The 26484-nt window shown below is 36.3% G+C and overlaps 1 protein-coding gene across 3 annotated transcripts in view; it reads right to left on the bottom strand.

Annotated features, from left to right (window-relative positions):
• LOC150099993 (ATP-dependent translocase ABCB1-like) overlaps positions 1 to 26484 on the bottom strand; it is a 370123-nt gene that overhangs the window by 21033 nt on the left and 322606 nt on the right. For all 3 annotated transcript variants that reach the window (XM_090402525.1, XM_090402527.1, XM_090402526.1), the window contains exons 23-24: positions 21380 to 21536; positions 13690 to 13884 (exon numbers count right to left, since the gene is read on the bottom strand). In XM_090402525.1, the coding sequence (XP_090258651.1) occupies positions 13690 to 13884; positions 21380 to 21536 (352 nt within the window). The remainder of the gene's footprint in view (positions 1 to 13689; positions 13885 to 21379; positions 21537 to 26484) is intronic.

Genomic DNA, 26484 nt, shown 5'->3' with positions numbered 1-26484 from the left:
TTAGCACGCTCAACTTGGCCAAAATTTATTGGCATCAGCAAGACCTGGTTGTCAGAGAATAACGCAGTTACAGGGATAGAATGTAATGGATATTATATTACCAGAGAAAATATAAGAAATAGGGCAGGAGGAAGAGGAATGGTAGGCAAAGAACTTCAACCGACAAAAATACAAGTTAAGGAAGATTGTACATCTGATGGAAATGGTTCGTTTGAAGCCATCTGGTGTGAAATAGAGGCCAACAGGACAAAATATATTATTCGTTGCTGCTATAGACTTGAGGGCTCCAGAAGAAAAGTGGATGACATGAATCAGCAGATTAGCACAAGTGCAGGCTGAGCAGTTATCATGCAACACTTGAACTATGGTGATATAGATTCTAAGGAGGAAAGGGCACATAGCAAAATGGAATTTATACACTTACTAAGGGATAATTATCTGAAACAGAACATGATGGAAGGGACCAAGGGTTTGAGAGTGTTGGATCTGGTAACAGCATCAGAAGATCTATCTATAACTGCAGTAGCAACTCTACCTCCAATTGGAAAAAGTGATCATACAGTCTTGTCCTGAGAGGTTGCTCAGCATGTGGAAATTTCAGCAAAAAAGAAAAAAGGGTTTATGCAGAACTACAAAGCTGGTGATTATGACAAACTTAGGTGGCAACTTGGAGCAGTTCCATGGTACAATAAATTACATGAAATGAATATCAATAGTACATGGAAAGTGATCAAGGATTGCTTGAGTGAGGAGGTATCAGAATACATACCCAGGATCATGAGGATTAACCGAATAGAGATTAAGTGGATGACTAGCAATATAAAGCAGGAGCTGTAAAAAAAGAAAGCACTGTGAAAGGACTATAAACAACAAAATGATCAGCATGCCCATGAGCAGTATAAAGCACAAGCAAGATGGGTAACCAATATGGTAAGGAAGGCTAAATCAGATTTTGATAGAAAATCAGCTAAGCAGACTAAAGTAAAGCCAAAAGAGTTTTTTCACTATGTAGCGAGTAAGAGAAAGAATAATTATCTTTCCATAATCATTCTTTCTCTTACTTGCTACATAGTAAGAGAAAGAATGATTATGGAAAGATAACTTAACTGAGTGCAGATGGTAGGAAATTGACAGAAGCAGAATAGTTCATTACTAAGTGATCAGGTTGCAATGGTATATCATCAAGATTGTGATGTCACAGTTACTAAGGTGACAGAGATAAACTAGAGGTACTCAGTATACTAAAAAAATATCAATGTGAATATAACAGTGAACCTGGACTGTATGTTTGCTCATGTGCTATGAGAATGTGTAAGTCAACTTGCAGTGCCTCTGATGAAGATTTTTAATCTAAGTCTCAGCTCTGGCAAGGTTCTAAGGGAGTGGAAAGAGGGTAAGATAGTTCCATTACATAAAGGTGGCTCCAAGACAGAGGAAGCAAATTACAGACAAATTAGCATCTCTGGAGTGGTAGTTAAAAGTATTGGAAAAGTTGGTTAAAAGTAAAATTCAAGAAATAGTCGATAGGAATATGACACTATACAGGTTCAGCATGGCATTGTAAAAGGTAGCACCTGCATCAGTAATTTATTCACATTTTATAATAAGGTGACAGTAGAATTGGATAAAGAAATGGCTACATCATGATACTACTGGACTTTACAAAGGCATGGGATAGAATACCGCGTGGAAAACTATTATATAAGTTGGAGAAAATGGGAATGGATATGATGCTGATGGCATGGATAGGGAGGGCAGTTGATAGACAGACAAAACAGGGGGACCAATTCTGAGAACAATAGTCTAAGCGTGGTCTGATCAGAGACTTATACAATGGAATGATAACCATTTTATCTCTGCAGGTCAGTGTCCTTCTCATAATTGCAGCAATCCTCTGTGTTACCTTCACCACCTTTGCAATATGTCCCCTAAATTTCAGGTTTCTATCAACCATCAACCCCAGATCTCTTGTCTCCCCTACTTCCTCCAGTATAACTCCTCCCATAGAGTATGCAGCATCCCATCGATGTTTACCAAACCTCAATACCTTACATTTTGCTGCATTAAACTGACATGCCCATTCATTTGCCCATCTATCTAGCTTATTCAAATCCTCTTGCAGGGCTACCACATCTGCACTATTACTAATAATCCTTCCCAGCTTCGCATCATCCACAAACAACTGAATATCCCCTTGCAATCCACTAGCAATGTCATTGATATAAAAGGTTAAACAATATAGGTCCTAGTACTGAGCCCTGTGGGACCCCACTTGTAACCCTCTGCCTCCTTGAAACTGCTCCACCATACACAACTCTCTGATACCTATCAGACAGTAAATCCTGAATCCAGTTGACCAATCTGACATCCAGAAACATGTGCTGCAACTTAAATATCAGCTTATCATGTGGCACCCTGTCAAATGCCTTCGCTAAGTCTAAGAAAATTCCAGTATATGCCTTTCCCTCATCTAATGTTCTTGTAACTTTATTATAAAAGGCTAGCATATTGCTAAAACAAGAGCACCCTTTCACAAATCCATGCTGACTCTCAAGATAACATTACCCTCATCTGCCCAATGCTGTATATGGTCCCTTACTACTTTCTCCAAGATCTTAACAACTACTGATGACACACAGACTGGCCTATAATTAGACACTTCCAGTCTGTTACCACCCTTATGCAATGGCACTATCTTTACCTTCCTTCCATTCCCTGGGCACCATTCCCGCAGCCAGACTTTCACTGAAAAGCCAGGTTAATGGCACTGTCAGTTCCCCAGCACATTCTCTCAAAACTCATGGTGAAATACCATCCAGTCCCAAAACTTTACCGACATCCAGAGTACTCAGTATCTGGAACACACACTCTCCTTCTGTACCTCTAAACCTCGAACCAGGTCTATCCCTCTAGCATTAAAACTGACTTCTCTAGGATGAAATACTCCAATTTAGTGTTCATTGAACAATTCCACTATGTCCTCTGCATCAGTCATTCTATTCCCATTTTTATCCCACAATATTTCTTCCACAGTCATTTCTCCTCCTACTGGCCACATAGCTAAAAAATTCCCTAGGATTTTCTTTGTATCTTAGAGCCAATCTTCTCTCATATTCCAGTTTCACTTTCCTTACCACACTAGTCACTCTTCTGGCCTGTGTCTTATATTCTTCATGCATCCTCTCTTCACCTGTCTCCTTATATCTCTTCCATAGCCTCTTTTTCGCATGCAATTCCTGTTTAGTATTATTTGTCATCCACTATACTCCAAATTGTGTCCTCTTCTTCACTCGTGGTATACAACTTACCATTGCTGCTAACAAATATTCTTTCATAATTTCCCATGCACTAATGATATCCCGGCCTTCCAATTCCTCCCTCCATGAAACTTCCCGAAGTTGACATCTAAGACTATTATAATCACCTGCTTTATAATTCCACATAAGTTCCCGTCTCTTTGATACTCCCGCATGTCTATTCATTTTCCAAGTCAAAACCATATGGTCACTTTCTCCAACTGGTGGAAGAGATGTCATTTCAGTTATTATCAACTCTTCTGATGCTATAACCAAATTCAAAACTCTTGAACCTCTTGTTCCCTCTGTTACATGTTGCCTAAGACATTTGTTCCTCGAGAATTCTAGAAATTCCATTCCCTAATTGCTACATGCATCTTCCTCTCTCCAATTTATACTACTGTAGTTAAAATCTCCCATAACAATCATTCTTCTTGCACTTGCCAAACTTAACTGTCTAAACATCTCCTGGTCTCCATCCTCTGTGCTCCTGGGTCTGTAGCAACACCCCACTAAATATCCTGTCTTGCCTACCTCTACCTCACACCATATGCTCTCAAAATCATTTGTCTCACTTACTTCCAAAGCCTCCACTCTTAGAGGATATAGGTCGTCACTTATCATAAGCAGTACCCACCACCACGCTTTACCCTCTTATCCTGACAAAAAATGCTGTACCCACCGACTTCTATTCCTGTTATTATATCCCCTTCTGTCAACCACGTTTCAGTGATCCCAATAACTTTTGGCCAAGCTGATGCTATCTAACTGCACCACCACTCCCTTATTCCGGATACTCCTGGCATTAGTATAAAGCATATAAATGCCATTGTTTCTATACCCAGCATTATACCCTCTACACTCCACTGGGCTGAGTGTTACCTGATGTTGTCTCCCTTCTCCCAAGTATCCATTCCCACAAGAGGCTACCCCTGCTATCATCCTCCCTGAGACACACTGACTTGTTCAGAACAGCAATCTCTCCAGATGCCTAACATCTTTCCTCATTCAAATGTAAATGGTCTCTCGCATACAATTCCTCTCTTTTCTCAAACGCACTCCAAGCATCCACATATACCAGTCCTCTCTTGTCACACATTCTTGCTATTATACCATTCAACATCACTGCTCTTCTGCTCAGCTCGTCATTATCATACCTAGGCAACACGCACACTATTTTTCCTCTCTCTGTCTTCTTCTGTACAGCCTCAAGTAAAAATCTCATATCTCTCGCTGCCCAACTTACATTACCACTCAAGTCATTTGTTCCTACCATCACAATCATCTCATCCACCCTTTCACCTCTCTTAATTGCCATAGCCACCCTTTCTATTGTTCCTCCTGGCAAACACTCCTCATGCATCTTATCTTAAACACCACGGATCATTGAGTCGCCATACATTATACTTCTTACCATTCCCTCTCTCCTATTGTTTCCATTCTCTCCTCTTCTTTCATTCCCATAGGTGTCTCTCATTCCCTCTCTCCTATTGTTTCCATTCTCTCCTCTTCTTTCATTCCCATAGGTCTCTCTCATTCCCTCTCCTTTACTGCTATTCTCTCTTCTAGCATTCCCATACCTCTCTCTCCTACTGTTTCCATTCTCTCCTCTTCTAGCACTCCCATACATCTCTCTCATTCCCTCTCTCCTATTGTTTCCATTTTCTCCACTTCTAGCACTTCCATATCCCTCTCTCATTCCGTCTCTCCTACTGTTTCCATCCTCTCGTCTTCTAGCATTCCCATACCTCTCTCTCATTTCATCTCTCCTACTGTTTCCATTCTCTCCTCTTCTAGCACTTCCAGATGAAATGAGAGATGAAATCTCTCATTTCATCTCTCCTACTGTTTCCATTCTCTCCTCCTCTAGCACTTCCAGATGAAATGAGAGATGAAATCTCTCATTTCATCTCTCCTACTGTTTCCATCCTCTTGTCTGCTAGCATTCCCATACCTCTCTCTCATTCCCTCTCTTCTACTGTTTCCTTTCTCTCCTCTTCTAACACCTCCATACCTCTCACTCATTCCCTCTCTTCTACTGTTTCCTTTCTCTCCTCTTCTAACACTCCCAAAATTCTCTCTCTCCCCTACTCTGATTCGGCTTGGATTATCTCTTCCATTCTCCTAATCTTATCTTTCATACTTCTGCTCTCATTCACAAGACATTCCACTTCCTCTTTCAGCTCATCTATCTCCCTCTGCAGGTCAGTCACTCTTAATCTAAATTCACTCTCCCAAACAAAACCATCTCCTAAACTTTCACAGTCCCTCACACCTTCCACACTATCAACTATTATTTTCTCATTCATATATAAATTTTTTCATTCTCTCCTATCACACTACTTGTCTTCCTACATTCATTCCCCATTCCTGGAGCAACAAGGTTGGATATTGATATTTCTAATGCACTTATTTCCTCCCACTGCCTGCAATTAGCGCACATACGCTCTCTTTCACAAGCCACATATCCAATTCCCGAGACGCATACATGCTGCAAGTACTGCATGCCACAAAGTCCCTTATGATATTGCTTATAATAGAGTTCTTAACTGCAGCTCGGCAGTAAGGAATGATGGCATCATTCCAGTAAGGAATGATGCCATCATTCCTTACTGCCGAGTAGCGTAATCATTAATTATTCAATTAATAAGTTCCGTTAAATAAATAAGAAAAAAAGTACAAACAATTACAAGCAAAACAAAACATTTAAGTACACTAAATAAAATGAAATATAACTAAATACATAATGAAAACTTAGCTTCGTTTTGTCTTCCAGCGTTATGCATTTGATTCTGACAGTAACCAAAATATATTATATTGCGACAGCAACTAATTTCCAAAAAACAACGACTGAAGTATACTCGTATTCAGAGAAACAATTTAGCACTCAAAAACGTAGAAAAATGGAGGGAAAAAATGGACTATTCAACAATTAAAAATCACTTTCTTCTGCACAGCTCAAATTCACCGCCATGTGCTACGGCAACGCTAGTGCCAACCCTCTGCCACGTCACCTAATATATCATAGTCATGTTTAATCTCAGATCTGGCCAATTTATAAGATTCTGTTAATGTTATGGTTAATTTTTAACTAACCAGTGTTAAAGCAAGTACGTTAACTACTTATATATTAGTGTTTATCAGTCTGTGAAGAAAAACCACTGTCTGCTGTGTTCTATTTTAGGTTACCATCACAATTAATTGGTTCACTCACAGTATGACTGAGCACTCTCTGAAGACTAAATCATGAATGCGTGTTCTATTCTTTCACTGGTCATATTCCATATAACCAAATCAGTGATAGTTGACAAAATGGACACTTGTAATGACTAGCATTCCCCAAGAGATGCATAAGTAAATTAAACATGAAAACAATTCGAATGGGATGCAGCTTTTTCAGATGTTTCATAAATACTCCTCACATCACCCCAACCAATTGTAATCATATATGTAATATGTATTGAGTTATTGAGACATTGAATTATTGATACTTTGAAGTAGAATACTAAAGTTAATTTAAGACTGAGAGAGTGAATGAAAGGTAGTGATTTAACTTTAGACTTGATGATCAATTAAACTTGTATAGCATCACTAATTGAATTCAATAAATGTTTGATTCTTTAAATTATATGTGTTTCTGATCATGTTGACTGACTCTGACCCTTCATAAAATATCGAACCTGAGAACATGTGAGTGTGCGGGAATACCCCAATTGAAAGTAAGGGCACGACTGCAAAATAAGAATAAAATTATGCCAGAGAGCCCAAGTTTCTAGGAATTTAATTGTATTGTTAGTAGCACCTGAAATTCTATAATTGACCTAAAGGCAGTGTCTATCTCTAACTTTAAAGCTCAGGCTGGTGCAGTAAAAAAAATAAATTTGCTTGAGTAATCAGGATAACATATAGAATTCAGGGAACGAGAAATTTTCTGGTGGCCCTTAAAGATTAAGCTACGTAAGAAGGAGCATAAAAGAAACGAGACATAAGGCTAAGCTTATTACTAATGTGAATCGCATAACAATGACGCAACCTATTTAACATAGAGACATGTGCGATAGAACCTGATATCGCGATTGTAATAAGAAATGCTAATTTTAAATGCGTTGTCCTGATATATCAGTGAAAGAGATACAAAAGACACACTGTAATATAAAAGGAAGAAGGACGACACAACAAATGCCACAGCAGTCGACAGGATGTGTTTAATCAATAAAAAAAAAAGAAGTAAATTAATTAAACACAGTGAAGTGGGGTCAGTCACATGAGAAGAAAATAGTAGAACTAAATTTTGGAAGGGAAAATTTGGGCAATTTAGATAAAATTTTGTAAGCAAAAAGGATAAGTATGGTGCTGGCAAGCAGCACAGAACTAAGTGACCCAGAATTTTTCAGAAGCATCAATCCCCAGCAAATTTTCCCTCAGTTTTCTGGTGAGAAGACCGACATGTGAGGTCTTTCTTTGATTTTGTTAAAGAACTCAGAAAGATAGGAAGGTGGAGTGATTTCCAGTCACTTATATTGCTTCGCAGTAAGCTAACTGGAAAAGCTAAAAGCTTTTTCTACTCGTCACCTCTCCTGAAGGAAACAATGGACTACCAGAGATTCAAATCAATCCTTATCTCTCAATTTGCAAAGGCCAAGAGCATAGGACCGAATCTCTGGAAACTCCAGAAAATCATCCAGAAAGAGAAAAAATGCGTCTCAGATTACCACAACAGATTGCTTAGTTTTGCAAATTCTTTAAGCGTACCAGAAGATGAAAAACGTCATTTAGAGTGGGCTGTTTTTCAACACTTCCGAGTAGGTCTGAGAAACGAACTAAAGGAAGCAGCATATGAAAAGGGAATTGGGGACTTAAAAAAATGCTATGACGCTGTGATTGAGAAGGAGCAACTCCTTGGGGACATATATCCTTCTACAATTATGAGCCAAGTAAATGCTATAAGGAGTAAATGCCAGAGTTCAACAAAGAAAGAGAATTGTCAAAAGTTACAAGAAGGCACTGAAAAAAATAAAAACCAGACTGTCTACAGTATTACCACAGATACTTGTAAAATAAGTGAAATCCATTCTCTGATTGAAAAGGAGGTAGAGAGATTACAGCAACCTCTTGTACAACAGCTCGATCAAGTGGTAAACTTATTAAAAACGAACAGCCCAAATGAACAAAAATCTCTGGAGTCACAAGAGAACAAGATCAGTGACCTAATCCATCAAGCAGTTCAGAGATCACAAAAACCGTTAATAGACATAATGGAAGAGATGATGAAAAGGTTAAATGAATTGTCAGCAAAGTGTGGGTCGGACTCTCCTTTGTCCTCGGACGGAGAGGGTAGAAGAGGCTACTATCGAGGGATTCCTCGATGCTACAAGTGCAACAAACTAGGACATTTGGCCCGAGATTGTTTTGCAGCATCGGACTCCTCGAGACCCAGATATCAGCCCAAAGCCACGTCCCATATTTGTGCAAGACCAGTTGATAGCGAAGCAAGTCATGATGAGGGACAAATTAAAGGAATAACAGCAACAGCAAGAATCGGCAAGAGAAATCTAAGAGCACTCCTCGATACTGGTTCTCAGGTTTCCCTGATCTCAGAAAAAATTCTTGGGAAACTGGGGACAAAAATAAGTGGGAGGGCTAAGAAGATAAGGAACCCAGTCAAACTATTAGGCATATCTGCCACTTCGACCTATGCAAAAAGGTACATAAGACTGAGACTAGACATACTGGGGTATGGTCTACATACATGGCACAACTTCTTAATCCTTCCCAGAGACTCATCGTCTAATGAAGAACTAATACTGGGAGAGGATTTTTTAAGGAAGCATGGTTTTGCCTATGATTACCCCAAAGATACAATTAGGTTCAAGGGAAAAGAAAAGAACACTGTAGGAAAGCAGAAACAAAAGGAGAAAGGTGAGAAGCAAATAGCTGACACTCAGCCAAAATCAGACATCACAGAAGTCAGAGAAGGGAAGGAGGAAACTGAAAGGAAGATAAGTCAAAAGAAAGAAAAATTTCTTAGAGACAAAACTAATTTAGAAGAAAAGGGGGCTGAGAAGGAAAATTTTCTTGGAGACAAAATTTTTTTTAGAAGGAGGGGGCCTTTGTTAGATCTGAAATAGGCGACTTCAGAATTTACCTGACGTCACCATTCCAGAATCTAATAATTTACATAAAATCACACTTGCATACTTATCTTTTAGCAGTAAAAATGTGTTTTTTGTATATAACAACTTCCTACATGATAATTTGTGAATTTTGTGAATTTAAAGCTTTATATCTAAGTGTCTAGCATAAATGTAAATCAGAAAAAAAGGGCAAAATAAGAGAGAAATTGTTAATGAAATAATGTAAGTGAAAGAATGTGAACTATTTAACGACAGAGGGCAAAGATCAACCTAATTACTGTAAGATCAGAGAAAGCACCCGCGGGCATTACATCTTGGAAGGCATAATGATGCATACATTCCCCGAACCAAGAAGTCCCCGTATGTTAATCGGTGAAGTCACCTGAACGAAGACCAATGTGTGAAATGATGAGAAATTTCAAACTTGGAAAGGTGGCGCTCTGGAGAAGGAATAAAACCAGAGACACGGAAGAAAATGACCCCCGTTTTTTCTTGTTCCCGAGTTTTCTCTCCGTGTACTCCAAGAGTTCTTCGCGGTAATAAGAAATGCTAATTTTAAATGCGTTGTCCTGATATATCAGTGAAAGAGATACAAAAGACACACTGTAATATAAAAGGAAGAAGGGACGACACAACAATTCCAATAATCATGATTTTCATGACCATTGGAACCATTGTTAACCTTTTGTTTCCAACTGTTGTAATAGATATGGTATGAAGGTCAGCATTAAAAAGACAAAGACAATGAAAATAGGCAGAAACATTGAAAATATCAACTGTATTGTGAATTAAAAACTTATATAGAACAAGTAAAACATTTCAGGTGCTACTAACAATACAATTAAATTCCTAGAAACTTGGGCTCTCTGGCATAATTTTATTCTTATTTCAGCTACTTAGGCATGATTTTTAGTGAAGATGGTAAGTTAAATATGGAAATAGACAACAGAATCAACAAAGCTGGTATGGTAGGAAGTCAACTGAATAAATTTATATGGAACAAGAAAGAAATTAGCGAAAACAATAAATTAGCTGTATACAAAGACGGTATTCAAACCAATTTTAACTTATGGATCTGAGAGCTGGGTCAGAAGTAAAACACTTAATCAAAGACTAGACTGCAGATATGAGAGTCCTGAGAAAGATTAGGGGGAAGAACAGATGGCATCAATGGCAATATCATATTAAAAAGGAGGATATTAGGAAAGAACTTGATATTGTCAGCATCTAGGAATGCATTAGCAGATCTAATCTGAGGTGGTATGGTCACTTAAACAGAATGGGCGAGGAAAGATTAGTAAAGCAAGTGTTCTCTGCCAGGTTGGCAGCAAAACAACCCAGAGGAAGACCAAGATATAGGTGGATTGATACGGTACAAAGTGCTTTAGATGATAGAAATATAAGATCTGATAGTGTTGGAGTCTTGACAAGTAACAGACTGATTTGGAGGAAAATTGTAGATAGGAAGTTAGTAATAATGTAATTTTTTTCATGTAGTACTATGATATCCTGTACACCCCTTGAGGGTACATGGCAGGAATTTGATGATGATGACAACTATTTACAGTGTTAAACATAAAGCAGTATCAGCATTATAGAAATAAAACTGGTGATTAAACTGAAACTCTTCATCTGATTTTTTTACTCTTCGACTCAAAATTCTCATTCATCACAGATGAACAGACAAACTCATTTCTCGATCCCTGATCAAAGAGAAAGGAATTTATATGGAATTCTAAGACAAGTAACTACACACGTGTATAGGTATAAAAATCTTAGAAATCAGCTAGGATCAGCAGTAAATTGCATTCCTAAAGTGAAAGATACTATGATTTGGTGTAAAGTTAATGACTAATGAACTAAAACAGGAAATTAAGATGGAGAGTGTTAATATATTTAAGGTTGAAAGTTGGAAATGAGAGTGGTGAAGAGCAAGTGTTTTTTTTTTTTTTTTCCCCTAATCCACATGTGAAAGGTTACAAGACCTATATACGCAGATTAGTGCTGTATGTGTGTGTAGGCAGGAGGATAAGAAGAAAGGAAGAATCTGTTCACAGCTTGAACAGCTGAAGATTATATTCTTTTGGAAAGATAGAGTGGAGAGGTTGTTCCAAAGAATAGAAGTAGATGAAATGAAAGAGAAAGCAGTGCAGCTGATTTGATGAGTTTCAAGACTGACTGTAAAATAGTGTTGGTCAGCAGTTGCTCTTGTTCTAATGATTTTGGAGGAAAGTAGAATAATAATGGCTAATTCAGCAACTGAACATCTATGAGAGAGGGATTGAACTGGATATGTGAAAGAGGATCATTAATTAGCTGGATTGCCCTCTTCTGGATAGAATCAAACAATCCTGGAGAATTTTGATCTGGAAGAGTGCACCACCCCATGTTTGGGGTGGTGCACTCTTCCAGGAGTTATGTTCCAAGGAGTTAACATCAGCCTTAGCCTACCTATTTAACAAAGTCTGTAGTACTGCAGCTTCCCCCCCACCCATAAAACAGTTTACAGCATGCAATGGCATTCTTAGTTTTCTCTTATTTAAGCATAATGCATTGTATTAGTATTCATTGTTGTATGTCTTCAGTCCCAACTAATAATATTTTCCATTTTCTTCGTAAAATATCTCTTTTCTTGAAAGTGATAGTGGATGCATTGCCTGAACTTTTCATGTTGCATAATGCAAAATTTATCTTTTATAATAGTTCTAGCAGTTGATTCATTCATTTCATAAGCATGTGCAATGCCTAGGAATTTATTCCTTTTTTTGTCATGTCATTTCATAATATCTACTTTAGTCTCAAGGTTGTAATGCACCTCTTCTTATTGCTGTGAAAACATGCATTTATTCTCATCAGTTTCACCCCCCCCCATCTCATATTTAGAGTTGAGTGACTATGCGCTTTGCAGCCATATGCCTGGGGAAGGAGCATCCTAGGTTCGATTCCCGTCGATGACATGAGGAGCACAGGGATCTTCCTCAGCCATAGTCAAGTTAGCCAGTCTTGGGCATGGACAGCAGGGTTTTTCCCCACAGTTCATCTGGGGGTTTTCATTCCACAAGCAGGCAAACTGGCCCCGTGAACACATACACTGATTACAGTCATGAATATCGTCCTTAGGGGATGCAGCAGAGGAGTGGTGAACTGGCTGCATTAATATGCCAGTAACCTCTCATTAGGAGGGGACTCAACCCATCCTAGGATGGATGAGAAGGATAGATAGATAGATAGATTTTGTTTTCAATATGTACTATAGAGATTCACTAAGAACACAACTTGTGTTCGAGGTAGAAATGAACAAAACTGAAATAATACATCATCTTAAAAGCCATCTATTATGTTCAACGTGGCACTTGATAGAAAGCATTGTTAGCTTAAGTCAAAGCACTGCAACTATGTATCGCTGAAACTGTGCAAGTTGGGACTTACTGTAATTACTTTCTCAACATGCAGAAGGGATACATGCATTAAAATAGATTCTTCTGTATATTAAATCACCAATCCACTATATTCTCCTTAACTGAAGGTATACTTTCAAAAGGATGAAGAGATGTTGGAGAGGGTTCAGAGGCAATTGACTAAAATAGTTTCTGATCTCTGGAATGCTGAACATGAAGAAAGGTTGAGATGATGCAATTTGCAGAGTCTAGTGAATAGGAGGAGGAGGGTGATATGATAGAGATGTACAAGTTGGCAAGAGATTGCTAAAGGATTGATATTGAAGAGGTATTTTTTTTCATAAAATGTTGGGAGACTGGAGGAGAACAAGAGGTCATCCCAAGAAGCTATATAAGGAGTATGTGAGCAAAGGAGTGAGAAGCAGTTTTTTTGCATGGAGAGTTGTAAATGATTGGAATGCACTGCCTGAGAGATTGGTATATGCAGAGAAATTGAACATGTTTAATGTGCAGTATGATGACTTGTGTGAATGACAAAAGGGCCCTCCTAGGTGAGTCTGTTACTTCATGGGGTCATATGATAATATTCCTAAAACATCCTGTGTACTTCCCATAGCAAGTGACAGAGGCACTGGGTTTAATTTTATTCTCGTTGATTACTGATGTGTATTCAAACATAGTAATCAAGGAAACTGTTACTCAATCTAGAGAATACCATCTGTGTTTTAAAAATTATACAATATTGGCAATGAGAAAAATAAAACTGAGTTGCTGACAAACACCCCCCCACTCTATATAATATCTAAAGAAGATAACAAAAATTATCTCAATTACCAGGAAGTAATGTCTACAAATACTTACCACTTCACCTTTATCACAGTCATAGAATCTTTCTAATAACTGAATACAAGTACTCTTTCCACATCCACTATGGCCAACAAGTGCTACTGTTTGCCCACTTGACACCTTCAACTTCAAATTTCTCAAAACTTTTACCTCTTGCCGAGTAGGATACCGGAACTGCACTCGGTTAAAATTAATGTTTCCTTCAATTTTCTGAAAAATATAAAAGGAATTTTAGCATTTCCAATCATCTACATGCCACACACACAAACAGAAAAATGTCATTTTTCTTAATATTATACAGCACTATGCTCTTAGAGAATACCGAGACAAATGTAAGAAAGCTAAACACTGTGTAAAACTAGCTAAATAAAAGTCATGGGAAGCCTTTGGTAAGAACATAGAAAATAAATATCAAACATAATATTCAGCAGGCTGTTGAAAAAGCTCAGAAATGGAGATAAGAGTGTTGTAAAAGGAATTAAAGATGATAAAGATGACATGAAAACAGAAGAAAAGACATCCTTCAAGTATAAAGCAATTACTTTGAAAAATTGCTAAATTAAACAAGCAGTGACAGCACAGTGGTACAAAAACACTTAACAGGCAAGCAATCAGGAATAGATATCCATACTTGAAGTACATAAAAGCCATGAAAAGCATGAAATTTGCAAAGGCAGCTGGAGTGGATGATATTCAACCAGAAATGCTCAAGGAGATATATAAGTCTTACAGTGACTGCACTGCATAGTTCAGAAGGCCTAGACAGAGGGATGAATTGCAGATGATTGGAGTAGAGCTCTCATAGTTCCCATATATAAAAAAGGGAAATAAAACTGAATGTGAGAATTACAACGGTATTTCTCTATTGAGTGTTCCTGGTAAGATATATGCAAATACACTTGAGAAACAGTTGAGAAGAATTGTGGAAGAGAAGCTTGGTGAAGAACAGGCTGGATTCAGGCCACATAGAGGCTGTCAGGATCAGATTTTCACTTTACAACAAACAGCTGAGAAATCATGGGAATATAATAAAGATCTGTATTTAAGTTTTGTAGATCTGTAAAAGGCATATGACAAGGTGCCAAGAGAAAAGCTATTCAAAACACTACAGTTGCATGGTGTTGGATGGGTCATTATATCAAGCAATACTTAGTCTTTATTTGAGTTGTAAGTCAGCAGCAGTTAGAATTGAAGGAAACAGAGGAAGATGGTTTTATGTTAAATCTGGTGTCAGACAAGGATGTCTGACACCAGATTTAAATTACAAATGGGATAATGTAATTTATATGGATCACATTATGAAGGAAAGTGGTATTAAACCCAAAATCAAAATTGGATATGTTAATCTCAGCTCTTTACTTTATGCAGATGATGTTATACTTCTAAATAAATCCGGTACAAGTTTGCAAGATTCCTGGACTAAACTAAATAACTTTTGTAATAGATTTGGTATGAAGGTCAGCAATAGCAAGACGAAGACAATGAAAATAGGCAGAAACAATGAAAATATCAACTACATTGTGAATGAAGAACCTAAAGAACAAGTAAAACATTTCAGCTACTTAGGCATGATTTTTAGTGAAGATGGTAAATTAAATATTTAAATAGACAACAGAATCAACAAAGCTGGTATGGTAGGAAATCAACTGAATAAATTTATATGGAATAAGAGAGAAATTAGCCAAAACACTAAATTAGCTGTATATAAGGCAATATTCACCCCAATTTTTACTTATGGATCTGAGAGCTGGGTCAGAAGTAAAACACTTGACCAAAGACTAGAGACTGCAGATATGAGAGTCCTGAGAAAGAGATGGCATCAATGGCAATATCATATTAAAAACGAGGATATTACGAAAGAACTTGACATTGTCAGCATCCAGGATTGCGTTAGCAGAGCTAATCTCAGGTGGTATGGTCACTTAAACAGAATGGGCGAGGAAACATTAGCAAAACAAGTGTTCTCTGCCAGGTTGGTAGGAAAAAGACCCAGAAGAAGATCAAGATATAGGTGGATTGATGCAGTAAAAAGTGTCTTGAAGACAGAAATATAAGATCTGATAATATTAGTCTTGACAGGTAACAGATTGATTTGGAGGAAAATTGTAGATAGGAAATTAGTTTTGATGTAAGTTTTTCATTAGTACTATCGTATTCTGTACACCTCTTCAGGGTACGTGTCAGGAATTTGATGATGATAATTCTTCCTACTCCTATTCTATATTTTTAGAATTAAGAATAATTCTAAGAAATAATTTTAATTCTAATTCTAAAAAATAATTCTTCCTATATATATATATATATGATCATTCATTCATATATATATATATATATATATATATATATGAATGAATGATCATTAATTCGGTTAACATACATATTTTTTAAAAGAATTGAATGACTAGAACCGAGATTTAAGTAAAAAGGTTTTAATATTAATAATAAAATTATAATGTCACCCGATGAAGGCAGTTACAAGCCGAAACTAGTAGTGTTTTAATATTAAAACCTTTTTACTTAAATCTCGGTTCTGGTCATTCAATTCTTTAAAAAAAAAAAAAAAATATATATATATATATATATATATATATATATATTCCTACTATTGGTGAAAAACAAGCTGGATTCAGGCCAAATAGAGGCTGTTAGGATCAGATTTTCACTTCACTATATATTCCTATATATTCAAGTGTTTTACTTCTGACCCAGCTCTCAGATCCATAAGTTAAAATTGGGGTGAATACTGTCTTGTATACAGCTAATTTAGTGTTTGGGCTAATTTCTCTCTTATGCCATATAACTTTATTCAGTTGACTTCCTACCATACCAAATCATGCTACCATTGGAAACTAGAGCTTGGAACATTAAACTGTAGGACTCTGAGCAGTGAAGCACGGTTAACTGAATTAACTGAAGAGCTAAAGCAACTAAAATGGGACATTCTTGGACTGTGCAAAGTCAGACGTAATGGTTAAGAAATTCTTCGATTAAAAAGTGGAGACATATTATATTATAGAGGTCAAGAAAAAGAAAGAATCAGTGGAGTTGGATTCTTGATCAACAAAAAAAAACTGAAGAATCGCATAATAGAATTTGACAGTGTATCTGTATCCGATCAAATAACAAGTATTGTTGTTCAAATCTCGTAAAGATACACTCTTAAGATCGCCCAAGTCTATGCACCAACAATAAGTTATACTGACGAAGAAATTGAAGCCTTCCATCATGATATATCCTAGCTCTACAATAAAGGAAAACATCATTTCAGAATTGTAATCGGAGACTTTAATGCTAGAATTGGTATTCAGCATTCCGATAAAAGCTCAATGGGAAATTTTGGATATGGCATGAGAGATGACTGAGGAACAAGGTTAATAGAATTTGCAGAAAAAGAAAACCTGTATATTATGATTTTCCTTTTTCAAGAAAAACACAGAAAGTGGACATGGAAAAGTCCAAATGGAAAAACTAGTGAAATTGACTTTATCCTCAGCAATAAGAAAAACATCTTTCAAGACTGTTCTGTTATAAACACCTTCAACATTGGAAGTGACCATCTTATGGTATGCAGTAAGATTCAAATAAACTGCCAAAAAGAAAGAAGAAAAATGTTTTGGAAATCAAAGCAAAACAGATGTACATAAACTCAACATTAAAAAAGATATATTCCAACAAGAACTAAACAATAGATTTAAACATCTTATTATAGATGACAATGCTGATCTCAGAAAGTAATGACATTATTATCCAAAACCTTTTACAATGCTCACTTGAAATAGCTGGTACCACAGAACAGAAGCAAGACAAAATCTCTGAAGAAACAAAACAGCTTATGAAGAAAAGAAGAAAAATGAAACGATCAGTTAATCTACAGAATAAAACTGAATATATGGAATTGTGCAAAACAATCAGAAAATGTATCACAGAAGAAATAAGAAAATTCAATTGTAAATTCATACAACAAACCATTGAAAACAACCATAGTCTCAAAAAAGCCAAACAGCAAACAGATGGTTGCAGTCAAACTACAAGATGGGACCATCACCAGAGATAGATATGCTATAACAAAAAGAATTGAAGAATTCTACATAATATTATACCAGGATGATGAATTAAATGAAGAAGAAGACAACTACAACACAGCCGAAGTACCACAGACCCTACCAGAAGAAGTTATGCAGAGCATCCAAAGCTTCCAAAATGGGAAAGCTGCAGGTGAAGATGGAGTTATAGCTTAACTTCTAAAAACAGGCAGAGAAATAATCTACGAACTCTTAGCAAAACTATTTACTTTATGCCTGAAGAAAAATGATGTACTAAAAACATGGAAGAAGTCTACCCTAATTCTGATACATAAAAAAGGTGAGATAGAAGACGTGACGAACTACCGACATATCAGTCTACTATCAGTGGTCTACAAAGTGTTTACAAAAGTCTTAGCTAATAGACTTTGTGCGACTCTGGACCTAGCACAACCAAAAGAACAGGCAGGCTTTCAAAGGGGCTTTAGTACAATGGACCATATTCAAATTGTACAGCAGATCATTGAACGGTGTAATGAATATCAATTACCACTATGTCTTGGTTTTATTAACTATGAGAAAGCTTTGATTCACTTAAAACTTGTGCAATACTTAAAGCATTATGAAATCAACAAGTGGAGGAGCCCTACATCAGAACCATCAAATCAGCATACAGCAATTCCACAGCAGCAATTTATTTCAATGGAAACATTTCTACTGTGGGAATACAGAAAGGTATAAGACAGGGTGACACAATATCTCCAAAATTATTCACAGCGTGCCTAGAAGAAATATTCAAACTTCTTGATTAGGAAGGGAAAGGTCTGAAGATAAATGGAAGATATTTAAGCCATTTATGCTTTGCAGATGACATAGTTATCTTTACTTCAACTGCACATGAATTACAGACTTGTATCCATGAGCTCCAAATTGCTAGCAGAACAGTAGGCCTAAAGATAAAACTAAAAAAGACCCAGGTTATGTTCAATAGTTATGTCCAACCAGAAATAATAAAAATCAATAATGAGGAAATTAAGCAAGAGATCACTACATATACATAGGATAACAGATATCGATGGAACAAAATATCATGGATGAAATTAAAAGGCATGCATTGCTTGGGTGGAAAGCATTTGGAAAATTACATTCAATATTCAAAAGCCAACTACCACTATGCCTGAAGAGAAAGGTTTTCAACCAGTGCATCCTTCCTATACTGACATATGGCTGTGAAACATGGACACTGAATGCAAAGGAAATTAAAAAATTAAGAACAACACAATTTAGTATGGAAAAAAGTATGCTTAGTATCACAAGATTGGATCACAAAAGGAATACATGGATAAGAAATGAAACCAAAGTCTCTGACATCATAGGAAGAGTGAAACATCTGAAATGGCAATGGGCTGGGCATATTGCCCGAAGACAAGATCAGCGATGGACAAAAGAAGTACTGGACTGGATTCCACGAGAGGAAAAACGACCATGATGCCGACCTAAATCACGGTGGATTGATGATATCATCAGATTTGCAGGAGTGACATGGAAAAGGAGAGCCACGGACAGAGAGTGTTGGAGTAATCTTGGAAAGGCCTTCATCCAGGAATGGATCAATAATGGCTGATGATGATATATTCCTACTATATAATTTAAGTTTACATTATTACTACCTTCCATCAACAATTTTCTTCCAAATTAATCTACTATTTATCAGGTCTATAATACTTGATGTTATATTCCAGTCATTTAATTCACTACACTCTGCATCAATCCACATAAAGGTTGATCTTTCTCTGATTCCATTCCTCTACCATTCTGTTCAAGTGATCGTAGGCTGGCTAAGACCTAATTAAGGTCACTTAGATGAAAGCTAATCTTCTTAATTGCCAATGCTGCCATTTGTTGGCTCCATTAATTTTTTTTCCAGAAACTCTCATTCATCTGGTCTAGTTTTGATCAACTTGGTTATTTCTAATTCCACTTTCAGATTCACAAGTTAAAACTGGCTGGAAATGTCTTGTATATGCTGCTGATTTCTCTTTATTTCATATAAATTTATTCAATGGACTTAACCTGGTGTGTTATTTATTTTCACATTTATTTTGTCATCTTCACTTTTAAAAAAATAATAACTGTATCTAAATAGCTAAAATGTTTTACTTGTTATTACTATTATTGAACACCACCTCTAGGAAGTCCAAGCCTCACTGTGGGAAGGCACCTACTCTACAACTCTGTCTCTAACACTCAACTTTATCCACCAATCACATTATCTATACCAATGTCATCCACCACCACCACTACTACTTTCACAGATAATTACAAACATCTATGCCCATTGCGGGATTCAAACCCACAGCCTTCTGGCTGGAGAGCAGATATGCTAACCACTAGTGTATCCGATATACAGGTTCACCATTGAGAATGCAGTTGATATTTTCCTATTTTCAAAATTTGTTAGATTAAGCTGGTTATAGCAGTTATTCAGTTTAGTTAACCATGCTACCAGACATCAAGGTATGGATGCGAAGTGCATATTAAAATTGCAATACTATTGATATTATATTGAAATATATGATGGATACAAATGCATATGAGAATGCGTATTTTATCCATGATGGCCAGTTAGGTGGTTAAAGAGACCTGAAAATATGTATTGGATTTATTCAGAAGTTCACAATTATGTTCATGAAGTAAAAAACAGAATTTAATTATCTCTGAACTTTTATATCAGGTTTAATGAAATTTTCTTCATAATGCAATCCACACACATGAAAACAGTTGAAATAGCATGAATCCTTCATTTACACCTGATTTCATATCAATCATCTTCCAGTACAATTTCTTTCAATTCTAACTGCTAACTTAGCAATTATAATGTACCATAAAGGTATATTATACTGAACATTATGGTACTTTTTCCCTTCATTTCTAAACTTCTTCAATACACTTAACATTTTGCCATCTTTGTGATATTTATCTTCTACATTCTTACCAAAATCTTCCTATTATTTTTCTTTAGATATTCTTCAAGATTTTTTTCCGGTAACTGACTTTTCACTATTCACTCCAGTCTCTAATTAAAATCCTGGACCTTATTTATTCAGACAACACCCCAGATGGCACAACAATTCATCATGTTCTACCATTATTTTTGTTTGTGGTTTAAACCAGTAGAGAATACAATTTGGTTGACTACATACCAAACTGCTAGCATATGCTTGTTCATTCAGTATCCAAGAAAATGCTTAATAACAGGGCATTGCAAGGAGGAGAGGATTGGACATTGGTTCAGAAGCACTAGTTGGTTCACATTCCTTATGGACTGTTGCAAATTTTTCCTCTCAGCTTTTTAGCTTTGAACATACCTGAAGAGTTGCTGAAGGACATACATCAATTATTTTCAAACAGGAAGTTTTTTTTTGTTTTTTTTAACTTGATACACAATGCCTTTCAAACAGCACATCACTTCATGAAAGGATTCTGTAATAAAATGAGGAATCAGAGCATACAGACATGATGTTTTCCACTGCCATCAAACATATATATTTTATCATATCACAATAATTATGGAAAGAAAGAAAATAAACCAACAGCTCATTCAAATGAGATGCTTTCAAATTACAAAAAGTGTAGTATAACATATAATGTTCCTATACCGAATAATGATATGAAATACATACTTGTTTTATGCCATCGTTACTAAAGACATCAACACGAGGTATTAAATCCAGTAATTTGAATATTCGATATGCAGCAATTTTGGCTTTCTGATAATCTGGAGCAAAAGCTACAGCTTGACCAATCATTGATGCACCCAGAATGACTGCTTCTGCAACTCTAAAAGAATAATAATATGATTTAAATGATAAGTATACAGAGGATACATCTTCAGTCTTAAATTAATTCAATGTCCATGAATCAGACACTCAACTAGTTTTGTGAAATAAATGGTCTTTCACATCAGCAAATATAGTGAATAAAATAAAAAATTAAGCTACAACCAGCCTTTCCAGCAATGCATTCCATTCATCCATTTATGCATTATTTTCAATGAATAAAAAAAAACTTTTTTCATTGCAAAGGCTTTTGTGGTATTGAGGACATGATCAAGTAATGTAATGCCAGTATTAAACCACACAGAACAACTTCACAGTAGAAATGTTTATTCAGACACTCAACTAGTTTTGTGAAATAAATGGTCTTTCACATCAGCAGATATAGTGAATAAAATAAAAAATTAAGCTACAATCAGATAACGACCACAATGTTAATATTTGAAAAAGAGAGCACTTGAATACCTCCTCTTTAATTATGGCCAGCCTGTACATTCACACAAATGCATATGCATGCACACACACACACGAGGGTGTGCTGAAAAGTTGTGATAATCACCATGAGGAATTGAGGTAGGACCATGTAACTTGCACATTATTCTACATATTCCCCATGAAGTGTTATACACTTGTTAAAATATGCTGCATCATTTTCAATCCTTTGAGGGAAAAAAGGCTTTCCCTTGTTGCACAAAGCAGTCCTCAGCTGCAGATATGACTTCATCATCTATGGTAAATTTTGTTCCTTTCAAGTGTTTCTTCAAATTTTTTGAATAGGAAATAATCAGATGGAGCCAGCTCTGACAAATAGAGTAGATGAGACAGATACTGAAAGTCCTAGTTGTGTATTGTCTGTTGGGTTTCATGAGCAGTGTGAGAGGTGTGTTGTCTTGCAAAAGAAACACACCTCTGCACAGTTTCACGTGACATTTTTCCTTCGGTACCTCCTTCATTTCCTTCAGAGCTCTTGGATAAACTGCTTCTTAATAGTTTCATCTTTTTTGAGGTACTCGTTAAGGATTACACCATCCATATCCCAAAAGACAAAAGAACCTTCCCTGTCGACTTTTGGGTTCAGATCTTCATTGATCATGGAGCACATTTGTATATCCACCACATTGACTATTCTTTGGTCTCTGGATCATAGAGATGAAGCCATGTTTCATCTCTATGATCCAGTCACAATCACAATACAATCCACAACAATCACAACACAAGCCAAACTATTTGCATCTGATTTCTCGAAATGATCCAAAATCCCTCCAGATGACAGCACGCATTCTCTCTTTTGGTCAGCATTCAATAATTTGGGGATCCACTTTGCTGAGAGCTTCCATGTCCAGATGTTGGTGAATAATGACCCCAACTTGTTCCCTGAATATCCCCAGAGTCTTTGTAATGTCTTTAGCTGGTATTTATTTATCATCAAGGATGATGGCATGCACTGCAGCGATGTTTTCAGGTGCGATCACCATGGAAGATCTTCCTAACCTCAGGGGCATCTGTTGTCTCAGGATGCCCAGTTTTAAACTTGGCCACCCACCTGGCAACTGTTGGATATGCCAGAGCATAGTCCCTGAAATCTCACACAAAATTGGAACATCTCCAATGTTGCAGATTTTCTTGCAGCATGAAAAACTTGATGATGGCCTGCACCTCAGTGTCTTCGAATTTCTTCAAAACCACTGACATGTCTGCAGTGGTTTTGAAGATATATCTCCTATATATCTCCTAAAAGAAAAAGAACAAATTATTGCAATTTGATGAAACATGGAGGTTAAAGGGTTTTAAGATGTTCTTTCCTGTGTTATATCAGTTGCTTTAATGTTATTTTTGTTCTGGGTGTTTATCAGAATTTTCCAGAAATTCCCCCCCCCCATATACATATTATCATCATCATCATCATCATCAAATTCCTGCCATGTACCCTCAAGGGGTGTACAGGATTATATTAAACATATACATATTAAACTTTTTTAAATAACGAAACCTGTGGTGAGATCATAATTAAAAGAAACACATGTATTAACCACAGTGAAAATTATTTAATTGTAAATATTTCATCCTAAGTATCTTAGGACATCATCAGTACAGTAGTTTAAACAATAATAGGAATGACATACAGTTAGGGCACATGATTACAAATAGAATCTCATTAAACGTGCATAACATGTTACAGAAGTTAAAAAAAAAATAATAATAATAATTTGACACAATTTTGTATGACAATTTCCCATACTTTAGGAATAGTAAGAATGTCGTTGCGGTTTAAATTTGGTCTGTGTAGTAAGGCTTCAGAACTTTCTTTATATAAACATTCGTGTTTATATAAAGATCTATGTAAAAGTTTAGACTTTTCCCAATAGATCGTATGGCTTGGATTTTCAATTCAGTGTTCAGAGAGGGCAGATTTCTATGGTTTAAAAAGATGAATGTGGTCTTGATGTTCCGAGATGCGTTTCTGAACAGACCCACCTGTCTGTCCAAAGTAAGACGATTTGCATGAGCATGGAATCTCATAAATGCCAGGCAACATCAAAGGTGAGAGTTTGTCCTTAGGAGAAGGTAACAAGTTGTAAATTTGGTTGATAGGTTTGTAAGTAGTGGCAAAATTGTATTTCTTCATAATTTTAGAAAGACATTTGGATATGCCTTTGACATAAGGTATGGGAATCCTATGGACTTCTTCTTGTCTGGTTTGATGTGTGGGAAAGTGACTGATGATTTTTTGAGTTGTTTTAGGATTATATCCATTTAGGATGGCTGTATTTTTGATTATTTCTAATTCTTGGTTTAGAGATTCTTCAGAGGAGCAAAATTTGTGTGCTCTGGAAACTAGTGATTTAATAATGCCAGATTTCTGAGATGGATGATGAGCGGAAGAATTGTGAATGTAGTGACCTGAGAATGTAGGCTTGCGAAAGACAGACGTGGCGATGGAACCATCTTCTTTTCTTTGAATGTGTAAATTCAAAAAAGAAGATACCCTGTGGAGATTCTTTTTCTAACGTAAAGTTGATGCAATGATGAAGAAGGTTAATTTTATCTAGAAACAGTTGTAATTCATATTAGAGATGATCCCAGACTGCAAATACGTCATTGACATATCTTAACCAAATTTTTGGTTTGGGTTCAAAACTGAATATTTTTTCTTCAAGGTGTTCTAGAAACAAGTTTACTGGGTTTGATGATAAAGGAGATCCCATCGCTGTTCCTTCATCTTGCTTGTAAATTTGACCTTTCCAGGTGAAGTAACCTGATGCAATAACAAACTTGAACAATTCAACTATATCAGACGGAAAATTTTGAGTTAGTAATTCTATTGTTTCTTTATAAGGAATGTTCATAGAATCAGAAAAAATCAGAATTCTGATTTTTATATCCTTACAGACAATTTGACCAATTCTGGCTGAATCAATGTGTTCTTTAAGGCCACTGAATCTCCAAGGTTTGGTTCTTGTTTTCAAACTCTTTCATTTTTCTTCAATGGTGTTTGTTTCTACAGTTCACCTCTGAAAACTGTTCAACTTTGATTCCTTTTAAAACTTTCTTATACACTTCTTTTCAATATGAAATTCAATTTTATCCTGCCCAAAACCAAACAGTGATCACTTCATATTTCAAATCCTCTTCTGGCTAGTTTGTTTTGTAGGATTAAAATCCCAATTTTGTAGGAGGAAAAAATCAAAACAGCCACTGTTTCCCATATGAGCCTGTATGCTCAAGAGAGGACCTCTGAATTGAAAATTAGCTAAAAAATCAGGTTAGTTAAATGAGATTAGCACTGTTGATAAGGTTAGTATTAGTCATAATAGATGGTAAAGGAGAAAAAAGAAAATCAGAGTAAGAAGAAAAAGGATATCAAGGCAGGAGACATCCCTGAGTACTATGCTAGTAAATGCATACTAGCACAGTATCCAGGGAGGAGACTGTAGAAAACAAGTGTTGGTCCATATGGGTGATGAGAAAAAAAAATCTCCAGTCATGTGTAGACTGAGATTTGGGCAGAAAGTAGAAATACACACAGAAGAAGAAAACAGGTGAAATTATATCACTATTTCCATACAGCAAGACATCTCATTCATAATGATACATTCTCATTATCCAGAAAGCAATACCTGTAAAAGGAGTAAAAACTACAGGAAAAACAGAGCAACAGCAGTGAGAATTATAACTGCCCAATATGTTCTGGGAAATGCTCCAAGGATTACAGGAGATCCCAAAGAGTATATGAAAATGTTTATTTTTTTGCCAATGGTTTAGGTCTATATACTAAGGAAAGATTGTTGCTGAGTATGTTCAGAGTAGAGTTCAACATATTATTCATGCTCAGTTACTGATAAAACCCTTTCACAATTTATAATTACCTCAAAAGGGTCAAATGTATGTAAAGACTAGTGCTTAATTGTCAGCCTTTCAATTGTTTCAAGGAATGAGATGGAACTCCTAAAGTAACAGTGTGTACAATATCTGTATATGTTAGCGAGTGTGTGTGTGTGTGTGTGTGTGTGTGTGTGTGTGTGTGTGTGTGTGTGTGTGTGTGTGTGTGTGTGTGCATGCATAGACCAGTTTATGTTACTAAATAATAAATCTCACATTTGGGATGATGTAGCAAAAATCCTTTCTAGAAATGCTTGATGCTTTCCAAAAGAGATCAATTTGCTTAAAAGATGACCACCCCACTCCCTACATTAATCACTTTCTCATAGATGCAGAGATATTCTGCATTTAGAAAAGCCTTCCTCACACTATTTCTTCGAAGAAGTACAACCCCCCCCCACTGTTCAAGAAACATCAATAGATTCCTTCTGTTTTTCTTATCTGCTCGACTACATACAGCATTGGTGATTTATAGGATTCAGTGAGTGACTTCTCATGCATAGGGTTGATACATTAAATAGACATCTGTTGTGATTTGTATATGTGTTGTCTACATCCATGATTAACTGTCA

Source organism: Typopeltis vanoorti, chromosome 13 (assembly GCF_054136105.1).
Source record: "Typopeltis vanoorti isolate ZY-2024b chromosome 13, IOZ_Tvanoo_1.0, whole genome shotgun sequence".
Lineage (NCBI taxonomy): Eukaryota > Metazoa > Arthropoda > Arachnida > Uropygi > Thelyphonidae > Typopeltis > Typopeltis vanoorti.
This window is presented reverse-complemented; position numbering and strand designations above follow the sequence as displayed.